This window comes from Neolamprologus multifasciatus, chromosome 8, assembly GCF_963576455.1.
Source record: "Neolamprologus multifasciatus chromosome 8, fNeoMul1.2, whole genome shotgun sequence".
Lineage (NCBI taxonomy): Eukaryota > Metazoa > Chordata > Actinopteri > Cichliformes > Cichlidae > Neolamprologus > Neolamprologus multifasciatus.
In genome coordinates this window covers 3,751,901-3,776,343 of record NC_140446.1, presented here as the reverse complement: position 1 = coordinate 3,776,343, position 24,443 = coordinate 3,751,901, and the positions used below count along the sequence as shown (strand labels likewise).

The 24,443-nt window shown below is 41.1% G+C and overlaps 1 protein-coding gene across 8 annotated transcripts in view; it reads left to right on the top strand.

Annotated features, from left to right (window-relative positions):
- The window catches only part of srcin1b (SRC kinase signaling inhibitor 1b), a 176,440-nt gene that overhangs the window by 59,335 nt on the left and 92,662 nt on the right, over positions 1 to 24,443 (top strand). For 7 of the 8 annotated variants that reach the window (XM_085169910.1, XM_085169913.1, XM_085169914.1 and 4 more), the window contains exon 2: positions 6,458 to 6,765. In XM_085169910.1, the coding sequence (XP_085026036.1) occupies positions 6,458 to 6,765 (308 nt within the window). Of the gene's footprint in view, positions 1 to 6,457; positions 6,766 to 12,786; positions 14,331 to 24,443 lie in introns of those variants that run through there. The other variant, XM_085169916.1, reaches the window with a different exon arrangement.

Sequence of the window (24,443 nt, the reverse complement as noted above, 5' to 3'; positions counted from 1 at the left end):
AGCATCTGTTTGTGTTCTTTCTCTGTCTCCTTGTGTAACTTCTGTGGGATTTCTTTGGCTTTATAGACTTATTCTTGGACTTGGACACACATATCTGCTTGCCAGTGCTGAGTAATGAATTAATAAACACACACAGAGAGTCAAGAGGTGCAGTTCAGTGACTCAGAGTAGTGGATGAGGCCTAGCAGACAGCGATGGGTTACAACTACCTGCTAAACGGGCCAGATCTCTAAATACAGTTTGGATCATGTACTTTGGGGTCTGTATCATTTTCATAAAGGAATGAACCTTCCACAGAGGTGAAATGTGTATCTTGCAGCAGGCTCTAAACACGTTTGTTCTGCTGTAAGTTTGGACACGTTAGCATGAGACTCGTTTTTGGAGCCTCCAATGGCCGTTGGAGGAACTGCACTTTTTGGCAGCACTAGCTTCACTTTCAGCCCTGGAGGTTGCTGCTTGGTCTGAACTAATTTTAGCTGTTAAGCTTTACTGTTGTACTCTGAGCACCGACTACCAAGTGTGTCTACGTTTTGTGATTGAGTCACTGCGCTTTTGTTCTCCAATTTAAAAAATAAATCTGATATTATAGCAGGCCTGATCTATAAAGACTGAAGTTTGGAGGAATTCAAAAAAACAATTAAAGCTTGGTTTGGAGTTGATTGCTTCTGTAACACAATTGTCATCAAACTGAAACTCTTTCCAGAGGAACAAATCGAATCTCGACAATCACACAATCAGACCGTTTCACATCTTTTGTCTTCATTTAGAGAACAAATCAAATTTTATAAGCAAAGACAACCTTCTTACGACTGGAAAAAGGGTCGGCTGTTGTTGCCCACTGCCCCCAGCTGAACACTGGTTTTACTGGGCAGCTCCCAGTTGTGATTGTGTGTATTTGTTTGCATGTCGAGTTCACATTTTCACCAAACGGCTGGACCGAATAAGTCACGCTGAAACGTGGGACAGATGTTGTTGCACCATCACTGTAACACAGTAAATCCCAGCAGGTATTGCAGCAGATGACCAGCAGTGCTCAGCCTGGTGAGCTACAGCGTCTCTTTGCCCCACATACAAACTCCCACCACCTCCCCCTTTACTGCATATTGTGTTTGCAGAAGGCTTCACATAATTTAAAGTGACAAGCCCCTGTCTCGACATTCCCCCCGCCCCCACTGCCTCTGTTTTATAACCTTCTTTTCTTTCCTGCCATGGATACGCACCGGTATGTTGCTGAAGAATTACATCTGTGACCACCTCGGACGCTTTTCTTTCAGACTGTACGGCTACAAATATTTCTGTTGCCAGGCTGAATCCGCAGACGGGCAACATTTCGGGTTCACAGGCGCGAATGCAGACGAGTCATGGTGATGCACACCCCGACCCCGACCCCGACCATTTCCAGAACCGTGGAACTTTGAACGCCATGGGAACTTTCTGAGTGGTGTTTACTCAGCACGGCGCTATCATTATGCAGCTTTAGATGGATTTCTAATAAAATAAGCATAAATTATACATGCAAGGGCATCTGTAGCTTCAAGCTGTATGACAGTTTCTTAACTTTGAGTTTATAAAGTCAAAAGTCTTGCTTTAGTGCATCTGTGCTGCTCGGCAGGTCAATAAGAGGACCCGACGGGACAGATCAATAATGCACAGAGGCTACACTACAGGGCCTGTAATTTACAGTTTGTTTGTAGTCCACCGCCGGTACATTATGTGCCTGTGTGTCTCGATGCATCACTCCCATTAGCTGCAGAATAAAGTCAGGGGATGTGGCTGAAAACTCAACAGATAACCTCTGATCAGATTGAAACTGTGTATTTGATTCAAATACCACGGGGTCAGTGTCCTTGCTGTGTTTTATTAGATCCTCCTGCAGTGCTGCTGTTTGCTTTCTTCCTCTCTCTCTCTTTAGAGGGTTTAAACACTTTCATCATGCACAGCACAGGGCTGCTATCCCTTAAAAGTGGATACAAGCACCAAAATCTGAGCGTTTACCCTGATGCCGTTCATTAGAAAAATCCCATCAGCAGCTTGAATTTTCTTGAATTGTCAAAATAACCATCGAGCAGCTATTTTACTGCAGAATTTTGACATTTCTGAAGTTTCACTGATGATCTCTCTATTTCTGACCATGACTAAGTCAAATTTATTCCCCAGAGCTTCCTTTACTTACTTCTTTTAATGTATATAATGGGCTCTTTTGAGGACATTTCTTATCATTGTTATGCTGATGATATTCAGTTGTACGTTTCTTTTATGCCCGAGGATTTATCTAAGCTTCAGCGTCTGAATGATTGCTTAGATTCGATCAAACATTGGATGGCTGCAAATTTCCTCCAACTCGACGAGGGGAAAACCGAAGTCCTCGTATGCGCCCCTGATAGGTTTCTATCGCAGATAGTGAAAGCCCTCGGTCCTCTCTCACTTTATGTTAAATCCTCTATCAGAAATTTAGGTGTCACCTTTGACTCAAGTCTCACATTGGATGGGCACGTGAAATCTCTGGTTCGGTCTTGTTTTTATCATTTAAGAAATGTGGCTAGGCTAAGCCCGGTTTTATCTCGCTCTGAACTTGAGATTGCTATACATGCATTTATTTCGTCACGCTTGGATTATTGTAATTCGCTGTTTATGTGTCTAAGCAAAGGTTCTCTGGATCGTCTGCAGGTTGTGCAAAACGCTGCAGTGAGGCTTTTGACAAAATCCTCCAAGTACTGACATGTGACACCGTTGTTATCTCAGTTACACTGGCTTCCTGTTAAATTTAGAGTTGATCTTAAGATCCTGGTCTTGACCTACAGAGCTGTGCACGGACTGGCACCAGCCTACATCTTTGATCTGCTACAGCCCGATGTCCCAGCAGGTCTTTGAGGTCATCTGATCAGGGCTTACTTGCTTTAAAAAATACTAAGAGGAGGACTAAGGGTGACAGAGCTTTTGCCACTGTGGCCCCGAGACTGTGAAACTCTCTCACCCAAACATTAAGAACTGTGGACTCAGTGGCTGTTTTTAAAAAACAACTCAAAACTCACCTTTTTAAAACTGCTTTTGGTTAATTTTATGCCTGTTTTATTTTCTCTTTTCAAATCTTTTTATGACTTGTAATCTTATGTGCAGCACTTTGTGATTCTGTCTTGAAAGGTGCTATATAAATAAAAATTTATTTATTTATTTATTTAAATCATCACAAAACCTCAACCCTTCACCATCAGCTGCTCTTTGTTATGCAGTATGGCCCTCGAAGAACAGCAGCTATCTAAGTGAAGCCTCGACTGTTTTGTTCTGAAGTTATGCTCTTTAAATATTTTGCAAAGACTTTCAGTTGAAGAATTTTGCCAACGAGTGGATTCTTTTATTGATTAACTTCACTTTTATAACTTAAACCTGATTGTCAGTGCGGTGCTCTCTGTTAAGGTGGCAGAGCAGATATTCCCTCCATCCTCTTTGATGTGATTGATGATTTTCTTTGGCACAAAAAAAAAGGGCAAGGCCTCAAAGCCAAAAGCTAAAAATGAAATACTCTGACAGGGTTTGCAGTGAAGGTTGAAATTATTAAATTATTTCTATACTGTGCAGGAGAGTGAAATATTTCTGCTTCATCCTCTTACCAAACATTTCAAAACATGTGGTTCGGCTCATAAACTCAATGAGCACATTAGTAAAATCCCTGCACATTATTTTCCTTTCTGTGTCTCCTTATAACTTGTGCATAAATAATCAAACTAAGCCCGTTCACTCATGCAAACAGCGCCGACTGTAACGGATCACCTCCACGAGTCCAGCCGTGCTTTATGCGTCAGTGGTCACAAGGGGGCACTAAACCGTTCCCCACACACGGAGACTTCATTGCCATTCATGTCACGGTTTCCTTGACAGACTTTGACACGTGTGCGAGGCAGCGCCGCTGTCATCTGATAGCGAGAGATTTTGCTGTTCGACAGTTTTTTCTTTCGCCTCTGGCTTCCTGGGATAGTTGCAGTTGTTGGAATAGACAGATGTTCCCACTGTTTTCACACGGGGTGTTTTGCCTGAGGTGTGTTTGTGTAACAGAACGACAGCAGTGTGTGCGTGCGTGCGTATAGGGGGAGAGAACAGAGTGTTTTGTTGTGTACTGTGCAGGTTGCTGAAGGACAAAGTGAGTTTTATGGCTGTTACTGCAGTATCATCGTTGGCCCTCACATTAACACTCACTGCTGACAAGCCTCAAGGTCCAAACTATTAAGTACAGCATGTTTACACAGTTGGATCAGTGATATCAGAGCTAACCACCTCATTCACTCACAGCCCACTGAGCAGATTAAAGCACATCTGCCTGTCCATTCGTTTACCAGCTGACTATAAACAACATGTACACTACATTTATTTATTTAGGATTTTATTTATTTATTCAGTGCATGTTAGTGAACATAAATGTAAAAAAAAAAAAATTACATGAATGTAAACATACCAGATTATAGCCAAGGGCTAATTTCCATCTGTTGTCCTTAAGCATAAAAAATAGACATAAAAATTCATCATTCATTCATAATAAAAACTCCATCACCAAACTTACACATACACACCATTCTGTTCCCAAATAAAACATTAAAACTATACAACTCATACATGATCACACACACACAGTTTTTAACCTTTGCCTTAAAATGAATGTAGAGCATTCTCTAATGGGTTGAGGAAGACTGTTCCACAGATGGCCACCCTGGACAGAGAGGACGTTCTGCCCAAATGCTGTCCGTCTGTGGGGTATAAACAAGTCTCCTCGGATTGTAGCTCGAGTGGTCCTGTCTGAGCTTTCTTTACGCCTAATGAACTGCTTTAGTGGTGGTGGAGCAAGGGAGTGTAAGACTTTATATATTAAACACTAGGGGTGGGGGAAAAAATCGATACTGTGTAGCATCGTGATATTTTGTTTGCTAATAATGTATCGATACAGGGACAGCAGAAATTGATATTTTGTTACAAAAAGGGTTTTGTGCTCTGACTTCAGAGCATGTTGATCCTTTTTCTGAGCAAGAATCCTGACATTCCTTCACTGTCCAAATGTGTTTAACTTGTTTATGGCAGCAATAAACATGACAGTTTACTTATTTTAATTTAAGATGTTTTATTTTAATTAAGTTTAAAACTTTTTTATTTAATGTAAAATTATATTTTGTTTTAATTTACTTTCAAATTCTTCAGTTGCTGAAGGGGCTGCATAGTTTTCATAAACTGCATAGTTCAGAATAGCTATAATTGTACCAGATGGTTGTTCAGTTAAGTTGGACTAGACTGTAATACAAACCGTTCAGTTTGTCAACAATCAAACTGAAATGAGAGAAAGACTGAGTGTGAGACTTTGATATTAGATAAAATGAATATTGATAAAGTTTACCTTTATGTACAGAATCTGAATATCGCAAAATATTTTTAAAAATTGCAATAATATCGTATCGTGCGCTAAGTATTGTGATAATATCGTATCGTGGGATGTATGGTGATTCCCACCTCTATTAAACACACTCTTTTAAGTTTCACTAAGTTATTGAAGTTCAGTAATTTATGTTTTTTTAACACATCACAGTGGTGGTGGGAAGTCGGTTTTTTGTCAAGTAGTTTTAAACTTCTTTTATAAATGTTTTCAATAGTTTTAAGTGTTGTTGGACAAGCAAGTGAGCAACATGCTACTGGAGTCTTATAATGCTCGTGGAATGAAAGCTCGAATGGTGGAATAACAAATTACATTTATTAGATTAAATTTTTATTACATTAAAATTAAAAATCTCCTTCATAAGAGTGTGCTTTCCAAGAAAACACAGAAATGGCCTTAAATTTGTGGAGTTCTTACTGATCTGCTGTTTGGGACAGATGGAAAGAAACTTAAGACCCAAAACAATAACTTCCCACGCTTTTTTGATGAATGCAATTCAGTAAGCGAGACAAGAATAACCTTATGAATGATAACATACAGGTGGTTGAGTGCAACGCATGACACAGTGGACATAATGCATACTGATTGCTATTTTGTTGCTAAATCTTTTGCATTGTTTTTAAGCAGCTATTAACCTCAGAGTTCAAATATCTGTTCAGGTGTAAAGAGATGAATCTGTGCCAGTTCATCCGATGGCTCCCACCTGACCGTCACAGACTTGGCTGGGAAAGATGGCCTCCTGTTGTCATTCCCCCCAAAATGTTAAAATCCCATTAGCTTTAATTATCATTAAGAACTAATGATTTAATGAACTAATGGTCAGGTGGGAATTTTTTAAAAATTTTGATGAACTGAGATGAAATGACTCCAATGTCAATGTCTCTCGTGCAGCTGCTGTGTACTGGTGCACATGGCTGCACATGAGCCTGAAAATCACGCCACTGTTTTCAGATTTCATCGTAAGACACGATCTTGTTACCAAAGACATTTTTCACTGTCTCACCATTCACTCTTTAAATTCCCCTCCCTTCCATCTTCCGGCTGCAGGTCGAGAGAAGAGAAAGGGTCCCATGATCTCTGCCGGCGATGCCGAGTTCCCCCGGGATTACCACACCCTGGCCGCCACCGGTGGCCGCGGGGCCCGACGGTTCCCCGACAACAGCAACGGGGGCTTCACGTCGTCCTCACTGGACCGCCGGCACAACTCTGTGGCCGCCAAGAGCCTGGAGGCCCTGAACAGCATCCACAAGGCTGATATAGAGCGTCAGCGAGACGCCATCATGGACCTCCAGAAAAACAAGTTCTCCAACAGCCCCAGCAGCATGTCACAGGGCTCCCCCGCTGCGGGCCGACAGGTACTTTCACACTTTCTGCTCTGACGTGAACAAACCAAAAAGAAACAATGAGTAATTATAACCGCAGCAGTGGTGGTCTTGGCACTTTAATCCTCATTAATTCTACTTATAACGAGCTAAATATCTCACATTCGCTCCTAATTTCCATAAAAATAGAAGGTGGGATTATTTTCCCGTTTCCATCAATCCTCCTGAGGACGATTGGTGCAGGATACACCACCTTCATCGTGACTCATACTGTTTATCTTAGCAGGCGGAAAGAAGTTGTTTCCAATCAGTCGGCTGCAGTTTATGTGGTTTCTTTTATAGTTTGTCAGGAAATCAAGCGAACGGTCCTGCGAGAATACCTACAGACGGCAGCATGCGTACGCAAAACGATGAAGGGAAGTCAAATGGCAGGTTTTTTAAGTCACAGTAGACACTTTGCTTTCACTGTGAGCTTCTGTCGTGTCACTGATGACGACAGCTGAGGTTATTGGAGTTAACTGGAATGAAAATAAACACATTATAAGAATAAAAACTAGAATTCTGAAATCAACAAAAACCTCCTGAAACCAGATTTTACTGCCCTGTCACTTTAATAAAAGCCCTTATCAATCCAACTGATCAACAGCTCAAACATGACTCATCCAATCTACCGATCGTTTTACTCAGAGATCGTGTGTTTAAATTCAGAAGACAGAAATTCGATATTTATTTTTCTCCTGTATAAAACTATACAAAGGGTCAGTAAAGGTTTGCTCTGCTGCCTCGGTGGGGGACTAATTAAATCGACACCGTATACTTCACCTCGTATGCTCAAACCCACCTCCTCCGGCTCCTTTTGATGAAGGTGTAGCAGCTCTACTCTGAGCTGCTCACCCTGTCTCTAAGGCAGAGCCCAGACAGCCTTTGGAGGAAGCTCATTTCTGCCACGATCCGACTCTTTCGGCACGCACAGCTTGTGGCCATAGACGAGGGCAGGAACATGGCTGTTTGTGTTTCACAACTTCCTCTCATTACCACAGCAGACCGATACAGCATCCACACCACTGCAGAAGCCGTGCAAATACATCTGTCAGTGTCCCGCTCCACTCACTTCTCACTTGTAAACCACAGATACTCCAGGCAGGAGAGGGCAATCCAGCCCTTTCCAGTGGAGAATCACGGCTCAGACTCCGAGGGGCTAATTCTCTTTCCATGTGCTTCACACTTGGCTGCTCCAAATCGCCCCAGCGCAAGCTAGAGGTCACGTTTGATGAAGTCAGGAGGCAAGGATCGTCTGCAAAAAGAAAAGAGGATGATGTCCTCTGCCTCTGCTCCCAGCAAATGTGTCCGGTGTCGCTGACAGAGCAGCATATGTCACAATTCAAATCATAAATATATCCATGCATATCCATATCATATGAAAGGAAATATATAAGACATTGGAATAAAATTAGTTTGACAGTGACGTTCATCCATGTAGGCAGCTCCTACGCGAACAGATCAGGAAGATTAAATAAATTCAGTACAAAAAGCAAAATAATTGGTGGTCATAGGGAACAAAAATACACCATCTGTTAAAGTTATTGATGCTTTTCTGGTCTTGTGCAACATTTTAATTGGTCAACAGATTTCTAGGATTGAACACGGACTGATTCAGTGGTTTTAGAACCTCCCAGTAAGGACTTGTTTCCTAATCTGATCAATAAAAGCTCATATTGTGTATGGATTATGACACATCCACAGTTTTATACAAATCTAGAGGGGGGTGCATCCTCGGGGGAGGTATGAGTGCTCTCCGAGGACTGTCGGCTTCTGCACGTGAACACTTTCTTCCTGAGAGATAATAGCAGCACATCGGCGGGCCTGCAAACCCAAACAAGAGCATTATGTGGCGAGACGCCTCTGGGGCTTTAGACACACGGATGCATGTTTACGACCTGCTCGCTGGGTCAGAAATGGCCACCTTCCCAGCGGTTATTACCTGAAAAACATCAGCAATAGAATATGGAGAAAAGAATTGAAGCGAGACAGCGAGCGAATGTCAAAATGTGAGACACCTCCCTTCATCAAATCTCCTCCCTCCCTTTGCTCTGTCTTTTTTTTCTTTGCTTCATATTCTCAGCTTCACTCTGCCATCCATCAACACATGCTCTCATTTGATACCTGTGACAGATGGTCTGCTGCAGCTCTTCTCTGTTCGGCTTTAGGGAATAGCATTCAGCCATCGGGGCTTATTTTCAGTCTTTCTCAGAAGGAGATGATGTCATATTTAAAATGCGGGGCTGGAGCAAACAGCACCTCCCGGGGCTAAAAGAATAAAGAAAAACAGCCGTTCCTCTAATGGCCACTTGAGTCTGCTTTCAAAAACGAGTCGATCCCGACAGACTTAAAATGTTAAAATGTACTTTACAGTGGAAATAGACCCAGTGTGTCCATTTTTCATAGTCTGTAGACGTGATGTTTTAAGACCTACTGACATCATTTGTGTCATGAACAGAGATGGGCAGTAACGCCTCACTGTAATCTGATTACTTTTTTAAAGTAACGAGTAAAGTAAGGATTACTATCGCAAAAACGGGAATTAGATTACCGTTACTTTCCTGTAGGAACGCTGCGTTACTAAAACCGTGATTTTTTTTGCGAGAATGTCTCATGACAGTGACGTAAGCGAGTGCGACGTTCGTGACAACAGCTGTGTGCAGATCAACAATGGATCATATATCGAGTGCAGAGAGAGTATGAGCGTGCAGCGTTTAAAGCGTGGAAGTACTGACCTTACTTTGAGTTTGATTCCATAAAAAGTGACAAAAACATTAGTGTCCGTTGTGCGTGGGAAGAAAACTTCTTTTTACAGCGAAAAAAACCCTAAACAAGCACCGAGTAGCTACGACGTAATGGGAAACTCACAGAGAAACTCGCGGATTCTTCCACTGACCGCTGCGGCACACCTGCACCAGGGTAACCCTCCGCCTGCCCCATTCCTGCTTTACAGGTGAAAATAGAGCAAAAGGACCGCTAGTCTTTGACTTTATTTATTTTCTGCTGTTTTACTTGCATCTATTTGAAAGACTGAGTGTAAACACACAAAAAAATAATTATTTTATGTGCTGGAATGTGCAGAAAATAGGTTTAAATATTAAACAAATTTCTTCCAGTCAGTGAATGGTGCATATAATTAAATTTTTGCTTGATGCATAAAGTTAAAAGATTAAAACTAATAAAACAAGTTTTAAAAAGAGACTTTTCCATTTGATTACATTTTGTATGATGGATTATGCAGAAAAAGTAGAATTGGGCTGAAAGATCTATCACTTTATCACCTATTCATGTTGTAAATCGTGTTTTTAAAAAGTAACTAAATAACTAAGTAATTAATTACTTTTGAAAATAAGTAATCAGTAAAGTAACAGGATTACTTTTGGGGGAAGTAATCAGTAATTAGTTACTGATTACTTTTTTAAAGTAACTTGACCAACACTGGTCATGAATAGATTCATTTATCAGTTTTCTGATTTTACCCCTGGTGGCTGGAACATGTACACTATCTATAGAGACCAAACATACTTTTTAGGGATGTAAAGTTGAAAATTTTAACGTGGGGTTTGTTTTGGTTTTCCAGAAAACCTCTGCTGGCCATTAGAGGAACTACAGTTTATTTCACTTCCATCTTGACTTTTTTTGCATTTATCTTTATTAGCACCTGAGGTTTCTCTAAGTTATAAAAGCAATAGATCCAATAAATTTAGTCCTTTGTCAGGACACATCTGCATGTAAACTTTAAAAAGATCCTACGGTACTCAATCCTGGTGCCAACCAGTGTGATAATAATAATAAGTGACCTTATTAGTGAAGGAAGAAGCCTGAATGACTCATACGAATGGTCAGCTGAGCTGACCTGGATCTGTTGCCTGAGAGAAAGTCAGAGGGACTAAAATGTCTCTGGCTTTCATGAGATGCTTTTCCAGGGTCACAGAACTGGACTTGGCCTAACTTTGGTTTTCTGTGCAGGAGAAATGAGGGCAAATCCAGGTAGGGTGCAAGCATGCCATCCAACTCACTGCAAGCCGAGTCGCTCTGACCGGCTGTTGTTTAAAGAAAGCTCCAACATATAAAGGAGGGCCAGAATCCAAAGTGCTTGTTGAACCCCAAAGTTAAGGTCAGGCTGTCCTCATTCTTATGGGGATAAATTGTGCAGATTTGTCAAAGGCTCTATGTGTCCTAGTTATACAGAAGACATTCCTGCACCGAGTTCTGGAATTACTGAGATAGTGCTGTCAGTTTCAACACATTATTCTTCTGCAGCAAACGGGTGCATTTTACCCCAAACAGGATTATTATATAGGCCAAAGTCTGGAGCTTTGAAGGCTGGTGGTGACATCAGTTGCAGGTTTGTCCATCCCATCAGAACATTTACTTTCCACGTTGTTTGGCATTTCTTTCACTTGCCAATTTTAGTTTTTCTTTCACTTCTTTTTCGTGCTTTAGAGACTAAAACTCGGTTAGAATTGGAAAAACATTGTGGTTTTTATAAAAAGTGAAAGAAAAGACAAAAATCCCTTCACAACAATATCCCTCCTTATTAATAAATGATGGTTTGGGAATGACGATCCCACCTACCAACACTATAACCCGGTTTGTGAATGAGCCACGCCGGCGGTTGTAACAAAGACCAACCTGGTTGTTGACCATCTAACATCTTTACATAGGCTTCCTTTGTCTCTGAACTTGGACTGTTATCTCTCTGCATCCAGTGTTCCCATTGGATGAAGGCACTTGGTATGTAACGGTGAGATGAAAGCTGCATCTGACCATAAAACATCCTCATCTGATTACAAAAAAATGGCTAACAACTTGATATTCACAAGCTGTTGGACAATAAGCGCCGCCTGCTTCAGTGTTTTATTCAAGAAGATATGAAAGTAGTGATTGAGCCCATAAACAAAAGTGTTTCCTGAGGTCAAAGATTCATAGTTTTCTCATAGACTTCTATAAAGTCTGATCTCTTTTTGCAACCGGACCGATCACCCCCTGCTAGCCATGAGAAAGATTGTGTTATTAAGGTCATTCTGGATGGGCTTGACTGACAGAACCAATGTTCCCTCTAATTTTTCATGTGTCTGAGCGAACACACAAACTCCCTGAGCGTCCCTTGGACCACTATGAGCAACAGCAGACGTGTGCACTGTGGTCACGCCGGCATCGAATCCATCCAAGTTACAGCATTTACATTTATGTTAGACTACTTTTAATTAACTGCTTTAGCCCACTTACAATTAAAAAAAAAAAAAAAATCCTGTTCATGACCTGTGTAGGATGTTAACACTATTGGAAGTAAAAATAACTTGAACTCCAATTTTGAAAACACAACTTTTTTAAATTTTTTTTTTTATAAAGCTCTGACTTGTATTATGAGTCTGTGGTCTGGGAGTCTGTAACTCTGTCTGCAAAATACAGTAAATAATGACCAATGTTGGGCAATTAATGATATAGTTACTTCTTCAAAAAAGTAACTGAGTTATGCAAACAAAGTTTTTTGCAGCTGTTTACCTAAAAATGCAGCCAAGGCGGTTTTTTAAATAAACATTACAAACTATTTACAGAACAATCAGCTGTTCTGCATCAAATCTGATGCCACACAAATTATTTGTGCCACTCCAAAAAATTATTTCTGTCCACTATGAGATGAAGGAGAACAACAGCCTGATACCTGCAGGCCTGACAACAGCAGATGTGTCACTGCTGTAACACCTGTAACATTCAGCAGTCGCCTCATTGTTCTGACACACACAACAAAACTATTGACTACACTACACACTAACTACACACTAACTACACAAGATTTGCGCTAAACGTCGCAAATCTCTCACATCTCAAAACACGCCGTCACTCCTAAAACTTCCCCCTTCCGAAACAAGTAAATGCCATGTTGTCATATCCTTTTTTGATTGGTCGACATGGTACATTTTTCCACCAATAGGAAAGGGTGTCAACGTGCCACAGTTGGCACGCGTGCCCAGGGTTGCCGACCCCTGATATATACGAATGTGTGCATATTATTGGCTGGACTATGGGTTAAGGTGGCATCGTTCTAATCCCATACGGGAGCAGCCAGTCACTTACTGACTAACACTGCAAAACAGAATTGTTAAAGTTTTAATTTTAATTTCAATTCAGGTTAGATTTTTCTTTTTGTGCGCAACACAGATTTTCTGTGCGCAGAGACCGTGCGCAGCTTACAGGGAACATTGCTCAGAAGTTTTATCTACAGTCTGTGGTTTACTGTAACTTCAGAGCGTCTGACCATTTTCCAAACCAAGTAAGCTGGGTTGTTTTCAGATGTTTGAATTGTTTAACTTCTCCTCAGTTGATTGTTGTGTTGAGAATACCCCTTCAGTCTTATATCTTCCAAAAAGAACCAGTCTGCATACTGTATCATATACTAGTGTGGAACGGGTTATTTAGTATTCGTATGTACGTCCATCCATCTGATCGCGTGGGCAGCAGTTTAAGCAGAGACAGCCACGCCTCCCTCTCCCCACCCACCACTTCTAGCTGTCCTGGGACACTGAGGCATTCCCAACAAACTCAACCTCTCCAGCCTGTCCTGTGTCTGCTCCGGGTTCTCTTGCCAGATGGGCATGCCCAAAGCACCTCACCTATAAGAACGTGTCCTCTGTGCCCCTCCCAAATGCCCGAGCCGATCTCTTAGCCCAGGCACATTTTTGTATTATCACCTAAAGCAAAGAATTGCTGAAAATATCACAAATACTCTCAGATGTATTCTAGTCCCGACCTGCTGAACTTTGTCTGTTGAGCGATGAGCAGCTGTGCTATTAATGTCTGCTACAGTCTGTGGCGTCATCCCTGTTTACAGCAGAGGAGTCCTTCCTCCTCTTCGCTCTGTGGCGGGCGGCTAATGCACAGACTGATTGATTACCTGTCCTGATTCCAGCTCTGTATTTAACACAGGCTGAAATTGATCTTCTCACATCACCCCGAGAACAAAAACAAACCTGAGCGTTGTCCCTCTCCTCTTTCCCCTCCATGTGCTGCGTTTATTTACCCAGACCACACCTTCTTTCTACTGATGAAACCGGGTGGACCGAGGGAGAGAGAGACGGAGAAACAGGTGGAGTCTGCTGTCGTCATGGCAACCCACCGTTTCCCCATATAAGGCAACTGAGTGATATCATATGGTTGGCAATGCCTGGGCTTTGGAAGGAGGCACACGCTGTACTGAGTGAGAGGCGGCAGCAGCGGGAGAGAGAAGGAGCGACAAGGAGGGAGGGGTCGTTTTATCGCCTCTGTCCGGGATGGAGGGGGGCAAGATAGAGTGACAAACACAAGAGGACAGAGAGAGAGAGGAGGAAGAGGAGGGTGAGGAGGAGGGGTAGGAAGACGTGCTAACTGCCTCTTAGGCGCTACTACGGGCACCGGCGAGGGGGGACTCTGGCGGATTCTCGGGGCAAGGGAAAGACGCACACACGCCGACACACTCACACACACGGAGAAGCCGCAGTGGAGAAAAAATGGAGAAGGGGGAGGAGGAAGAGGGAGGCGTGTGGAGCGGGAGGATGCGCCGTCATTAAGTAGAAACGGTAACTCACTCTTTTTCCTGTGTGGTGCTGCCATGACTGTGACGCTTGGAAGGTGATGGAGAGGAGGGTGGTGGAGTAAAAGTAAAGGTGTGTGTGTGTGTGTGTGTGTGCTCCTCATGTATGTGGATGCAAAGCCAGGGAGAGCTGATGAGTGCACACACCTCTTGTGTTTGAGTTTGTGTGTTTTTTTTGTTGTTTTTTTAGAGGGGAGTGTCCAGTTGTTGTCATGTAGTCAGGTGAGGGTCAGGTGTGTCCGAGGTGCCGCAGTGATGCATGCGTGGACGCGTGTGAGGCTGGGAGTGCACATGTGTTGATGTGTTTGGGCTTGGAGAAGGAAACAGAGTGATGTGAGGGAGGGAGGCGGGGGTGACGGGGGCACAAAGATGGCTAGTTGGCATGCAGGTCAGGCGTGCACGTCTCTCTCTGCTCATCCCTCTCTTTCCTTTCTACGAGTCCTGCCCGTCTCAGCGTGTATGTGCGCCTCGGGATTTCAGCTCAAGTGACTGAGAAATATTGCAGGCAGTAATCACCGAGTCACGGCGCATAGGGGGCCTGTTTGCGTTAGATGAGACAGGTTTTATGTTCCAAAAAATGTCCGCTTGTTGGTGCATTAAATTATCTGTGGAGTGACTTGGCGGCGGATTCCTTTTCTTTTCTTTTCGCCACTCCAATTTAAGGCGAATAAACGTGGCGAGCAGGTGATTACCCGGCACACAGCTCGGTGCGAATGGGAACGTGTCAGAGATTAGAACACAATGGGTGCTTGAGTTTGCAATTATCAGATGTTTGTTGCTGTTGCTGTAATTCGCACAAGAACCTGGGAGAAGGACGGTGACATTAACGCCTATTTTCCTCCTGCTGACGTGTAATTATGAAGCCGGCGCGCAAAAGTGAAAATGCGAAGCCAGCTGGAGGTTAGAGGTTGTAAGCTCTACATATGGAGAAATAATCCTTGACAGGATTAAGTTTCTTTGGAGAGAAATAGTCAGAAAGTGAAATTGGGATGCATGAATTTTATTTTGATGGTAACCTTTTGATGACGAGAGGGCAAATTCATGCAGGATGGCGATTAAACCAGAGTCTTTCCTACATCCTTTTCCTGCTGCTTGCATTGTAATGAAAAGTTTTTACTTAATGGGGTTTAAATTACTCGAGCATAGCAGACATCTCTGCGTATCAAATAATCAGAAAATTAATAACTTTCTATCAAATAAAGAAACACACACTCGCTGGATTTTTTAGGAGAAAAAATATGCCTATTAAATGTGCTTATGTGTGCAGCTACCCCCCCAAAAGCCCATTCTCAGCCAGGAAAACCCCTGTGTATGAGATATATTGCAATATTTTATATGAAAGCAACATGTGGGAGCAATAAAATCTGTACTGATTACATTTAAAAGCAGTTTCACACAACAGAGCAAGTGTTGAGGAGGATAAAGCTTTAGCCATCTTTATTTTCTTCATTTTTATGGGCTAAATTTCAAATAAGCCAGTATTTAAACACACATTTAATTACATATTCTGTAGAGGTGGGAATCACCATACATCCCACGATACGATATTATCACGATACTTAACGCACGATACGATATTATTGCAATTTTTAAAAATATTTTGCGATATTCAGATTCTGTACATAAAGGTAAACTTTATCAATATTCATTTTCTCTAATATCAAAGTCTCACACTCAGTCTTTCTCTCATTTCAGTTTGATTGTTGACAAACTGAACGGTTTGTATTACAGTCTAGTCCAACTTAACTGAATCAACCATCTGGTACAATTATAGCTATTCTGAACTATGCAGTTTATGAAAACTATGCAGCCCCTTCAGCAACTGAAGAATTTGAAAGTAAATTAAAACAAAATATAATTTTGCATTAAATAAAAAAGTTTTAAACTTAATTAAAATAAAACATGTCTTAAATTAAAATAAGTAAACTGTCATGTTTATTGCTGCCAAAAAAAAGTTAAACACATTTGGACAGTGAAGGAATGTCAGGATTCTTGAAGTCTGAAGTCAGCATGTTCCAGTCCACAAAAACGTTTTTTTGTAACAAAATATCAATTTCTGCTGTCCCTGTATCGATACATTATTAGCAAACAAAATATCACGATGCTACACAGTATCGATTTTTCCTCAACCCCTAATATTCTACCTGTCATATGACCAATGCTAAACTTTTCTTTCCTTCTGCTGAATGAAAAGGGAAAAGGAGGAAGTTAAAAGCTCCCTCTGAGATTTCTTCATTTGATGAAGTTGTAATATTTGAAGATGTGTTATGGTCAGTATTGATATGAAGGTTTCTTCCTTCCAAATTATACTGGAATATTGATTTCTATCCAATATAATCTATATAATTAGCTGAAATTGTTTAGTGATCTCCTACATTTTGAATATCAGACCTGTGAGTCACTGAATGGTGATTTTAGGGCCACAAAGACTGTTTGGGGACAAGATTCAAGGGTAACACATGAGGCTGATGATGGGAACAGGCTTTATTGAGTCATTGGTACTGAATCAGTGATATGAGGTCCCTCTGTGGGGGGAAACTCCCACTAGGTTTAAATCTGGGACTCCCCATCATTTGACCTTAGAACTGAAGAAGCTTCTCGGATGAGAGGTGAAACGTCTTCAAGCGACTTAAAGAAGTCCAGACGCTTTTCTTTGCAAGCTCCTTTGACTACGATGACCTGGATGACTGAGAACCTTCACAGACACAGTGATATGAGGTGATGATGATGTTCTTTAGTTATACCAACATAGCTGCCCATTGGCTCATGGGAAACAGGACCCATTTCTAGCAGATGAGGGGAAATGCAATCATCAGCTTCAGACTACACACCCTGATTACGGCTGGATGTAGGACGGCTCTTTGCGATGGGAACAAAACTGTTCAAACCTCTACTGTAAGTCTTTATGAACAAAAAGCAGCGCTGCTTCTTGAACTCAGCACGACGTCTAAATAGAAAGATGAGTAGGTTCAAAATTCTTCCCTTGATTTAGGCACGTCGAGCCAATAAAAACACGAGCTGTCGGGCGTTTTTTTTTCTACCATTAAGCGTCGTACAGCTTCAATCAGAGCACAGCAGAGGAGAAACGATGTTGCCTCTGTAGTTTGTTGGAGTATACAGTCAGTATTACACACATGGCTCTTTTATGCTCCGTGTTTTTGAAAATTGCAATCGACTGCCTTCTTCCCGATGACATCGTGTGTGGAAGGCTTCGCTGGGGAGGAGCGAGCAGTTTAGCAGATCTCGCAGGCACGATGTTATGACTCTAATATGTCACAGTGACCTTTAACAAATAAGGCCAGGAGATTAATCAAATTTGACTTTCAGTTCTGGTTTCTGGCTTCGACTGGTTCTAAAATCCAAATAATTGTGATTAAAGACTTCAACTGCAAAACGAACTGTAGGTAAACATGTGGACGGGTTAATAAGAGTTGCATTTGTCTCCTGGTCACTTGGGGTCTTACTATTGGCTTCCCTTTGCCTCCATCAGTATGACATCATTTGACAGAGGTGGCCACCTTCTCCAGAAAGGCTGTATGGTTAAAAAACAGGTCTAGTCTTTGCTTTTTTGCTCCCTATCAGAGTCCTCTGTGTCCCCAGCAGAGCTTCTTTTATCCATTTACTCTCCAAACGAATTTTATTTAAAATAATAAAATTCTTGTGCGTCTGTCATCCTTCTGATCATATAGATAAGATAAAAAAGCAGAAGAGAAAGCAAAAAAAAAACGACTACATTTGGATTAAAAATGTGCTTGTGTGAGTGTTAAATGTTTGATTGGAAGTGTCTGAGCTGGGCTGAGGCACACTGAGGCTGGGTGGCACGAGATCAGGTGCAGCATGATGGCTCTGTTTTGGTCACCAGGCTTGGAGAGCGGCCTGGAAGCCTCACACTGCTCAGAAATCTGGGTCACGACAGCCCACAGGCCTGTTGAGGTCTTTGTTTCCTCTGCCCTGCTTCCTTCGCTCCATATTTAAAAACAGCGAGATGAATTTTGCAAAGTTTAAACTTGAGTTTCCAGGAGAGACAAGAGAAAATACCGGGGATCTATACAGCTCCCAGAACAGCTGCTCAAACAAGAATTAAGTTCCACCTACACCTTCATTTTAATTATTAAGGGAATTTGTTATTTCAAAGCGCTCACCGCGTTTTAATGAAGTTTAGACGCACCGACAGAAAGAAACCCACCTGTGCTTTATTAAAAACGCCCAAACTGCAAGTCGGTATTCAAATTAAAAGCCCTGAAAGCACATTTTCTCAATCAGCTTCTGACTGGGAACGAAGCGCTCCAGAGTGAACTTCCTGCTTTTTGCATGACAGGTTTTCTATATTTCTGTTTTGTTTTCACTCCGCTCGTCTCACTGGTGTTCAGTGTGACAAGGTGCTTCCACGTATGCCCGCCCACCAGTCAGTATTTTTGGCAGCTTTTTAAACAGAAATGCCAAATGACAGTTGTGTGCTTGTTTTTGAGAGTGGAAGTCTCAGTAAACTAGAGGTCATTGTGTTTGAGGCTGAGACACCTCTGAGCATGTTCACATTCCCACTCGTGAGTAGTCATTGTGGAAAAACGTTCTCATAAACATATCTGCTGTGGCAGGTACCAGCACAAAGGTCGTATTCGGTATTTTGTAAAGTCTTTACAAGTGGCAGGTTTGGGGATGAGTGCAATCCAGTCGCAGACTGTATGGAAAAAGATGGTTTTGCAGATTTTCACCACCGTATAAGACTTCTGCCTCAGGGTCACGGGGGTCTGGAGCCTAAGCCTGATGCCGGGCTACACCCTGGATAGATCACCAGCAGGGTCAACCAATTCATTTGGATGCAATTCAGTTTTACTTTAAGTGCCAAACCACTACAACGGTCAACTCAAGGCTGTTCATACAATACAGTAATAGAGAGAAACCCAAAACAAATAAATAATCAAGTGAGCAAGCACTTGGTGACAGTTAGAAAGAAAAACCTTGTTTTAACAGGAAGATCCTGGCTCAGGGATGCAGCCAGATGGGGACTAATCACCAATCACCTGTGGAGTTCGTGGCTTCCTTCCACAGTCCAAAGGCATACAGGTGGGGTTAGCTTAACCAATCATTCTAAATAGTTGTCTATGCCTCTGTGTTAGTCCTCTGACAGACCGGCAACCTGTCCAGGGTGAACCCTGCCTCCCACCCTGAATAGCCTGGGATAGGCTCCAGTCCCCCTGCAACACTTAATTGGATCTAAAATAACATCATTACCCATATAATGTAAATACAGACTCTTTCATCTAAACTCTAATTTGTATCAATGTGCTTGAATTTACTTGAGTATCTGTTTTGTAGAACAGAAGCAGAGAAAAACAAAGGAATTAAAAAATTTAAAAACTAGCTTTTTCTGTTGCGGCCTTTACTGCACTTCTGAATTCTTCTGGACAGTATGAAGATGGAAAGCAGTCAGTGAATCTAATCAGTATCGTTTCAACATTACCTTAAATCTAATTTGATCTTTTCTACCCTTTATGCAACCTGAAACTGACCATGAACACCACAGCTGCTCCGCACCAGCAAATTACTGTAAACTTTACTACAATACTGCAAACTAACCCCCCCCCCCTTTTTTTTTTTTGCTAGTATTCTATTTTTGCGAGGTGTTTCACAATAAATAGTTGTTCAAAAAAAGCTCTAAATAAATAAGGACATTAAATGTCAGCTTTAAACTTCCAGCCTATCAAATGTCACTGATGGGTGTTTACCTTTAAATCTAATCTCCGTTCTTCCACTCCTGACTTGTCTTTCTTGCATCTTTCTTGCATCCCTGAGTGAAGTTATCTCACTTTCCTTTCTCTCAGTTTGAAATCCAGCAGCTGTACTTTTAGCTTGCAGACACACTGTGTGTCAAACAGGACAGAAACAGTTTGTGTGTTTGCTGCTACATGAGCTCAAAGAAATGATGTATTTGAAAATAAATGCCACTTAAAAAATGGTGTAACTGGTTTTCTAGGGTTTCCATCTCCCTGCTGCCTGCCATCCTGCTGTTTCTCTCATATAACTGCTTTACTTCAGTTACGATTGATTGAACTGAACGTTTGTTTAATTTCACCCAAGTTGACAGATCTTCTATGAAACACAGTCTGCACACTAAATCTGTAGTGTGGCTTTTTTACAGTCTTCCTTACTTCACCCCAAACCAGTCACTGCAGATGGCCCCGCCCCTCCCTGAGCCTGGTTCTACCAGAGGTTTCTTCCTGTTAAATAGGAGTTTTTCTTTCCCACTGTCACCAAGTGTTAGCTTATATGGGGACATCTGGTTATTGAGGTTTATACTCCATTATTGTTCTTTAGCTTAGAATAGGATTTTTTTTTGAGGTGACTTGTTGTAATTTGGCTCTATGACATTTAATACAATTTCAAGGAGCAACATGTCAGCTCATAACCACAAACTAATCACTGCATAGACACTCCAGCTAAATGCTGAATGAAGCAGTTGCTCTCTGAGCTGTTGTTTTCACCATTTCAGGTGTCCTTATGACAAAGATGCAGTGAAGAGTGAGAATAAATAGCGGCAATTTGAGCCACTTGTGTGATTTTTCTTCTTTCTAGATTTGTACAATGGGTAGCTCAGTGCAGTTGGAAAGATAATTATTGATTTCATCTTCTGGAATCAATAACTCATATTTGAAATATTGTAGAAATACAAACAATGTCTCTTTCCAGCTGTAGACAACGAGCTGTAACGTTTTTCATCAAAATTCTCTGATCTGGACAATTTGATGAGAAAGTGTGCCGAATGAGAGATGTGTCCTGAAATGTCTACAAAGTGCAACATCAGAAAAACTGAAAAAGTACCAAAAAAATTCTGTATATGAGATAAAGATGAGATTTCACACATCACTGTTGGTCTCCTGCTGTTTATTGTAGAAAACTTTTGGGGAAAAAACACTTTTTCTCATTTAATTCCATTTAGGAAAATATTTGTTACACTGTATAACTTCAGTTATCTGATGTCATCAAAATGACTTCACACATCAGTAGTCTCGTGAATATGCCTGCCAGATTGGAAAAGGCCATAACGCCTGGAATCCCCACACCCTCCTCACACATTAAATGGGGTGGCTGTAGCTCAGGAGAGCGGGTCACCCTTGAATTAGAAAGGTGGTGCTTCTATCTTTGGCTGCTCGAGTGTGCATGCCAAAGTGTCCTTGGGCAAAATACTCGACCCCAAGATACTCGTGTATGTGAATGTTGGATAGAAAGCACTTAGGTGTAGAAATAAGCGCTTGGGTGAATGAGGAGTGTTGTACAAAGTGTTTTGAGTCCTGTATAGGAACTGGGATTTTACCATTTAAATAGGAAAACCTAGTCAAAGAGATTTTTTTGAAACATGCTGTAAACATGTTGGACATTTTAACATGGAAGTCTTTTGGAACCGACCTCACGTGACCATTAGACCAGCGGTCCCCAACCCCCGGGCCTCGGACCGGTACTGGTCCGTGAGTCGTTTGGTACCGGGCCGCGAGAGTTGAGGCTCAGGTGTGAAATGTATGGTTTTCAGGGGTTTTATCGGTTTTCAGCGTTATTTTGTTATCGTTTTTATCGTTAACTCGGTTTTCCTGGGTCTTTTCACGTGTGTTATGAATAACTTTTTATCACTTTTTTCGGTACCGGTACTAGTTTTATTTTGTTGTATTTATCCGCGACACCTTAAAGGCTGGTCTGTGAAAATATTGTCGGCATAAACCGCTCCGTGGCGCAAAAAAGGTTGGAGACCGCTGCATTAGAGAAACTTTTTGGGCTTTATTTTTTCATCTGGGAGGTCGTCAGATCCATTTTCTGCTTGTCCAGCAAGGGGGTGTGGCCAATTCTAGGTGTCATTGGTGTTATGGGCTGTGAGGCGGGGCAAACACAGGACAATTCACCTGTCTACAGTAAGCATGTAGTTTTTGTCATGTTTTCTGAATTAGGTGCAAGTGCAACGAATTTGATGCTCTAGTGAGAGTTTCACGACTCTCTTCTGTGATCCTGACTTTTTAAAAATAAAATCAGGCATATAAAGACCTGGCAAAGCATTTAAAAACACCTCTGTGGTAGATTCAGCTACAGTAAGTGAACCCAGGATCACATTTGTGTTGCACTGTGTTGACTTTTTCTCTGGACTTTAACTTTGTTGCTTCCTTTTGTAGTCATGAATATTTGATGCCATGCAGCAGTGTTGTAAAGTGCTGGGGCAACTGCATTACTATGATCAGGTCTGCACACTCACTTCTCCTGAAATTGTTGCAAATCGTTTGTTGTCACAGCTTTTTGTAGATTTTTGAGAGTTCTGTATTGAAGACAGTGCAAACTGAGATCTGAGCGTGAGAAGCTTTGCAAACACGGCGCTCTGTGATATATTAGAATGCACTGAAAGGTAATTGAGCTGGGAGCAGTTAGAGGTGTGTTCTTCCACATGAGTAATGATTTATTGTAGTAATGTAGACGCTAATCATACAGCACAAAGTAACTGTGGAGAGGGAGTTACGCTTCTCAACTCAGTGCTGCTTTATTTTGTAAACAGCTAATAGACAAAATTTGCTGTGTTTTAATATTTTTCCCTTTAACCTTTGTTCTTGATAAAGATTGACTTGACTCGGTTATAAGTCAGACATTCATCATTTACTGTTGACTCAACCTCTCACAGCCTCTGACATCAATCAGATATCACTGAGACGTGTTGTCAAATAGCAATAAAATGAAATTATTAAACATGTGACATCTGGCTTGGAAAGCTCCGTGTTGTTGATTTTAAAGGTTTACTTCTATGATGAGTGTGCTCATTTAAATCCCACTTGGTAGATAACAATAGAGTAATGTCAGACTGTATAGTGTTGTTGGCGGTGAGTAAGCCCAACTCAACTGGGGTTTTTTTTGGAAAATAAACTAAATAAATTCTGATCACAGATCTCTGCCAACGCTTCTTAATTCTCTCAGTTTGTTATTTAAATACTGGAAAATATCAACATTCTTCAAGTCCTCCGCTTAAATGTTTGTTGTTGCTGCTTCAGTGAGCTATGAGGGATCTGCTTGGTGCTTCTGGTCCAAATGCAATTATGGGAATGACTTTATTTTACTTTATTTGACAGAAAACTATTTCACCGTGATTTTTGACCATTAGATAAACAAATTGTGTCTCTGTAAGTGAGTGAAGTCCTGATTAACAGCATTGGTTAGAATCATTTCTACAGTTTTATTTTGAAAATTAAACAAAAAAAAGGAAAATTCAGGTGGAAAAAAACTGGAGAAAACTTAAATAACCTTAATGTAATGTAATGTAATGCTTTGTTCATATTGTTTAACATACTGCAATTAAAAATGTCTTAAATGTTAACATTTTTAAACATTTTAAGTATTTGAAGTACAAACAAACAAAAATGAACATTTAAAACCAACGAAAACGACAAAACTACGACGACACACACAACAAAAGTTTCTCTTTGTAGGGATACCCCATATTAACCACATACGAGAGTGTTTCTATTTTAAAATATCACCAAACTGCTCATTAACCCTTTAAATCCGGTCGGAGCGGGCACGCTCTGTTTTGCGTAACTATTTTTAAATCCCGGTAGCTCTGCAACCACGTAAGCTAGCGCAATACTTTTTTTTGCATATGAAACCGTGTTTCAAAAAATGTATGTATGTTCCGTATGTTTGACTTTATGACTTTCTGTGTTGTTTCTGGGATGCTTAGGACTCATATTGCACTGCTGGAAATAGTTTATTTTGATGCATATGCTGCTTTTTTGCAAATTTGCATTATAATATTTATTTTCGTTTTTCCTGCAGTGTATAAAAATTGGTGTATTTCAAAAATAAAACTATGAAGACACTCAAAATAAATTTCCTGTGGTGGGAAACTATTTTGTGCAACTTTTTTGTATTTACAGTTTTGAGGGATAAGCCTCTTAAATTTCTCTAACTAGAAATATATGTTAAAAAAACAAAAACAATTTTCAATTTTTTTGTAGTTTATTGCACTTTTTTGCAATTTATGTAATTACTATGCACTTAATGCAGACATATTATTAAAATTTGGGCTATAATGGTTGTATTGATGTATAGCAACTTGAAATGCTCCCAAAAATGGCTC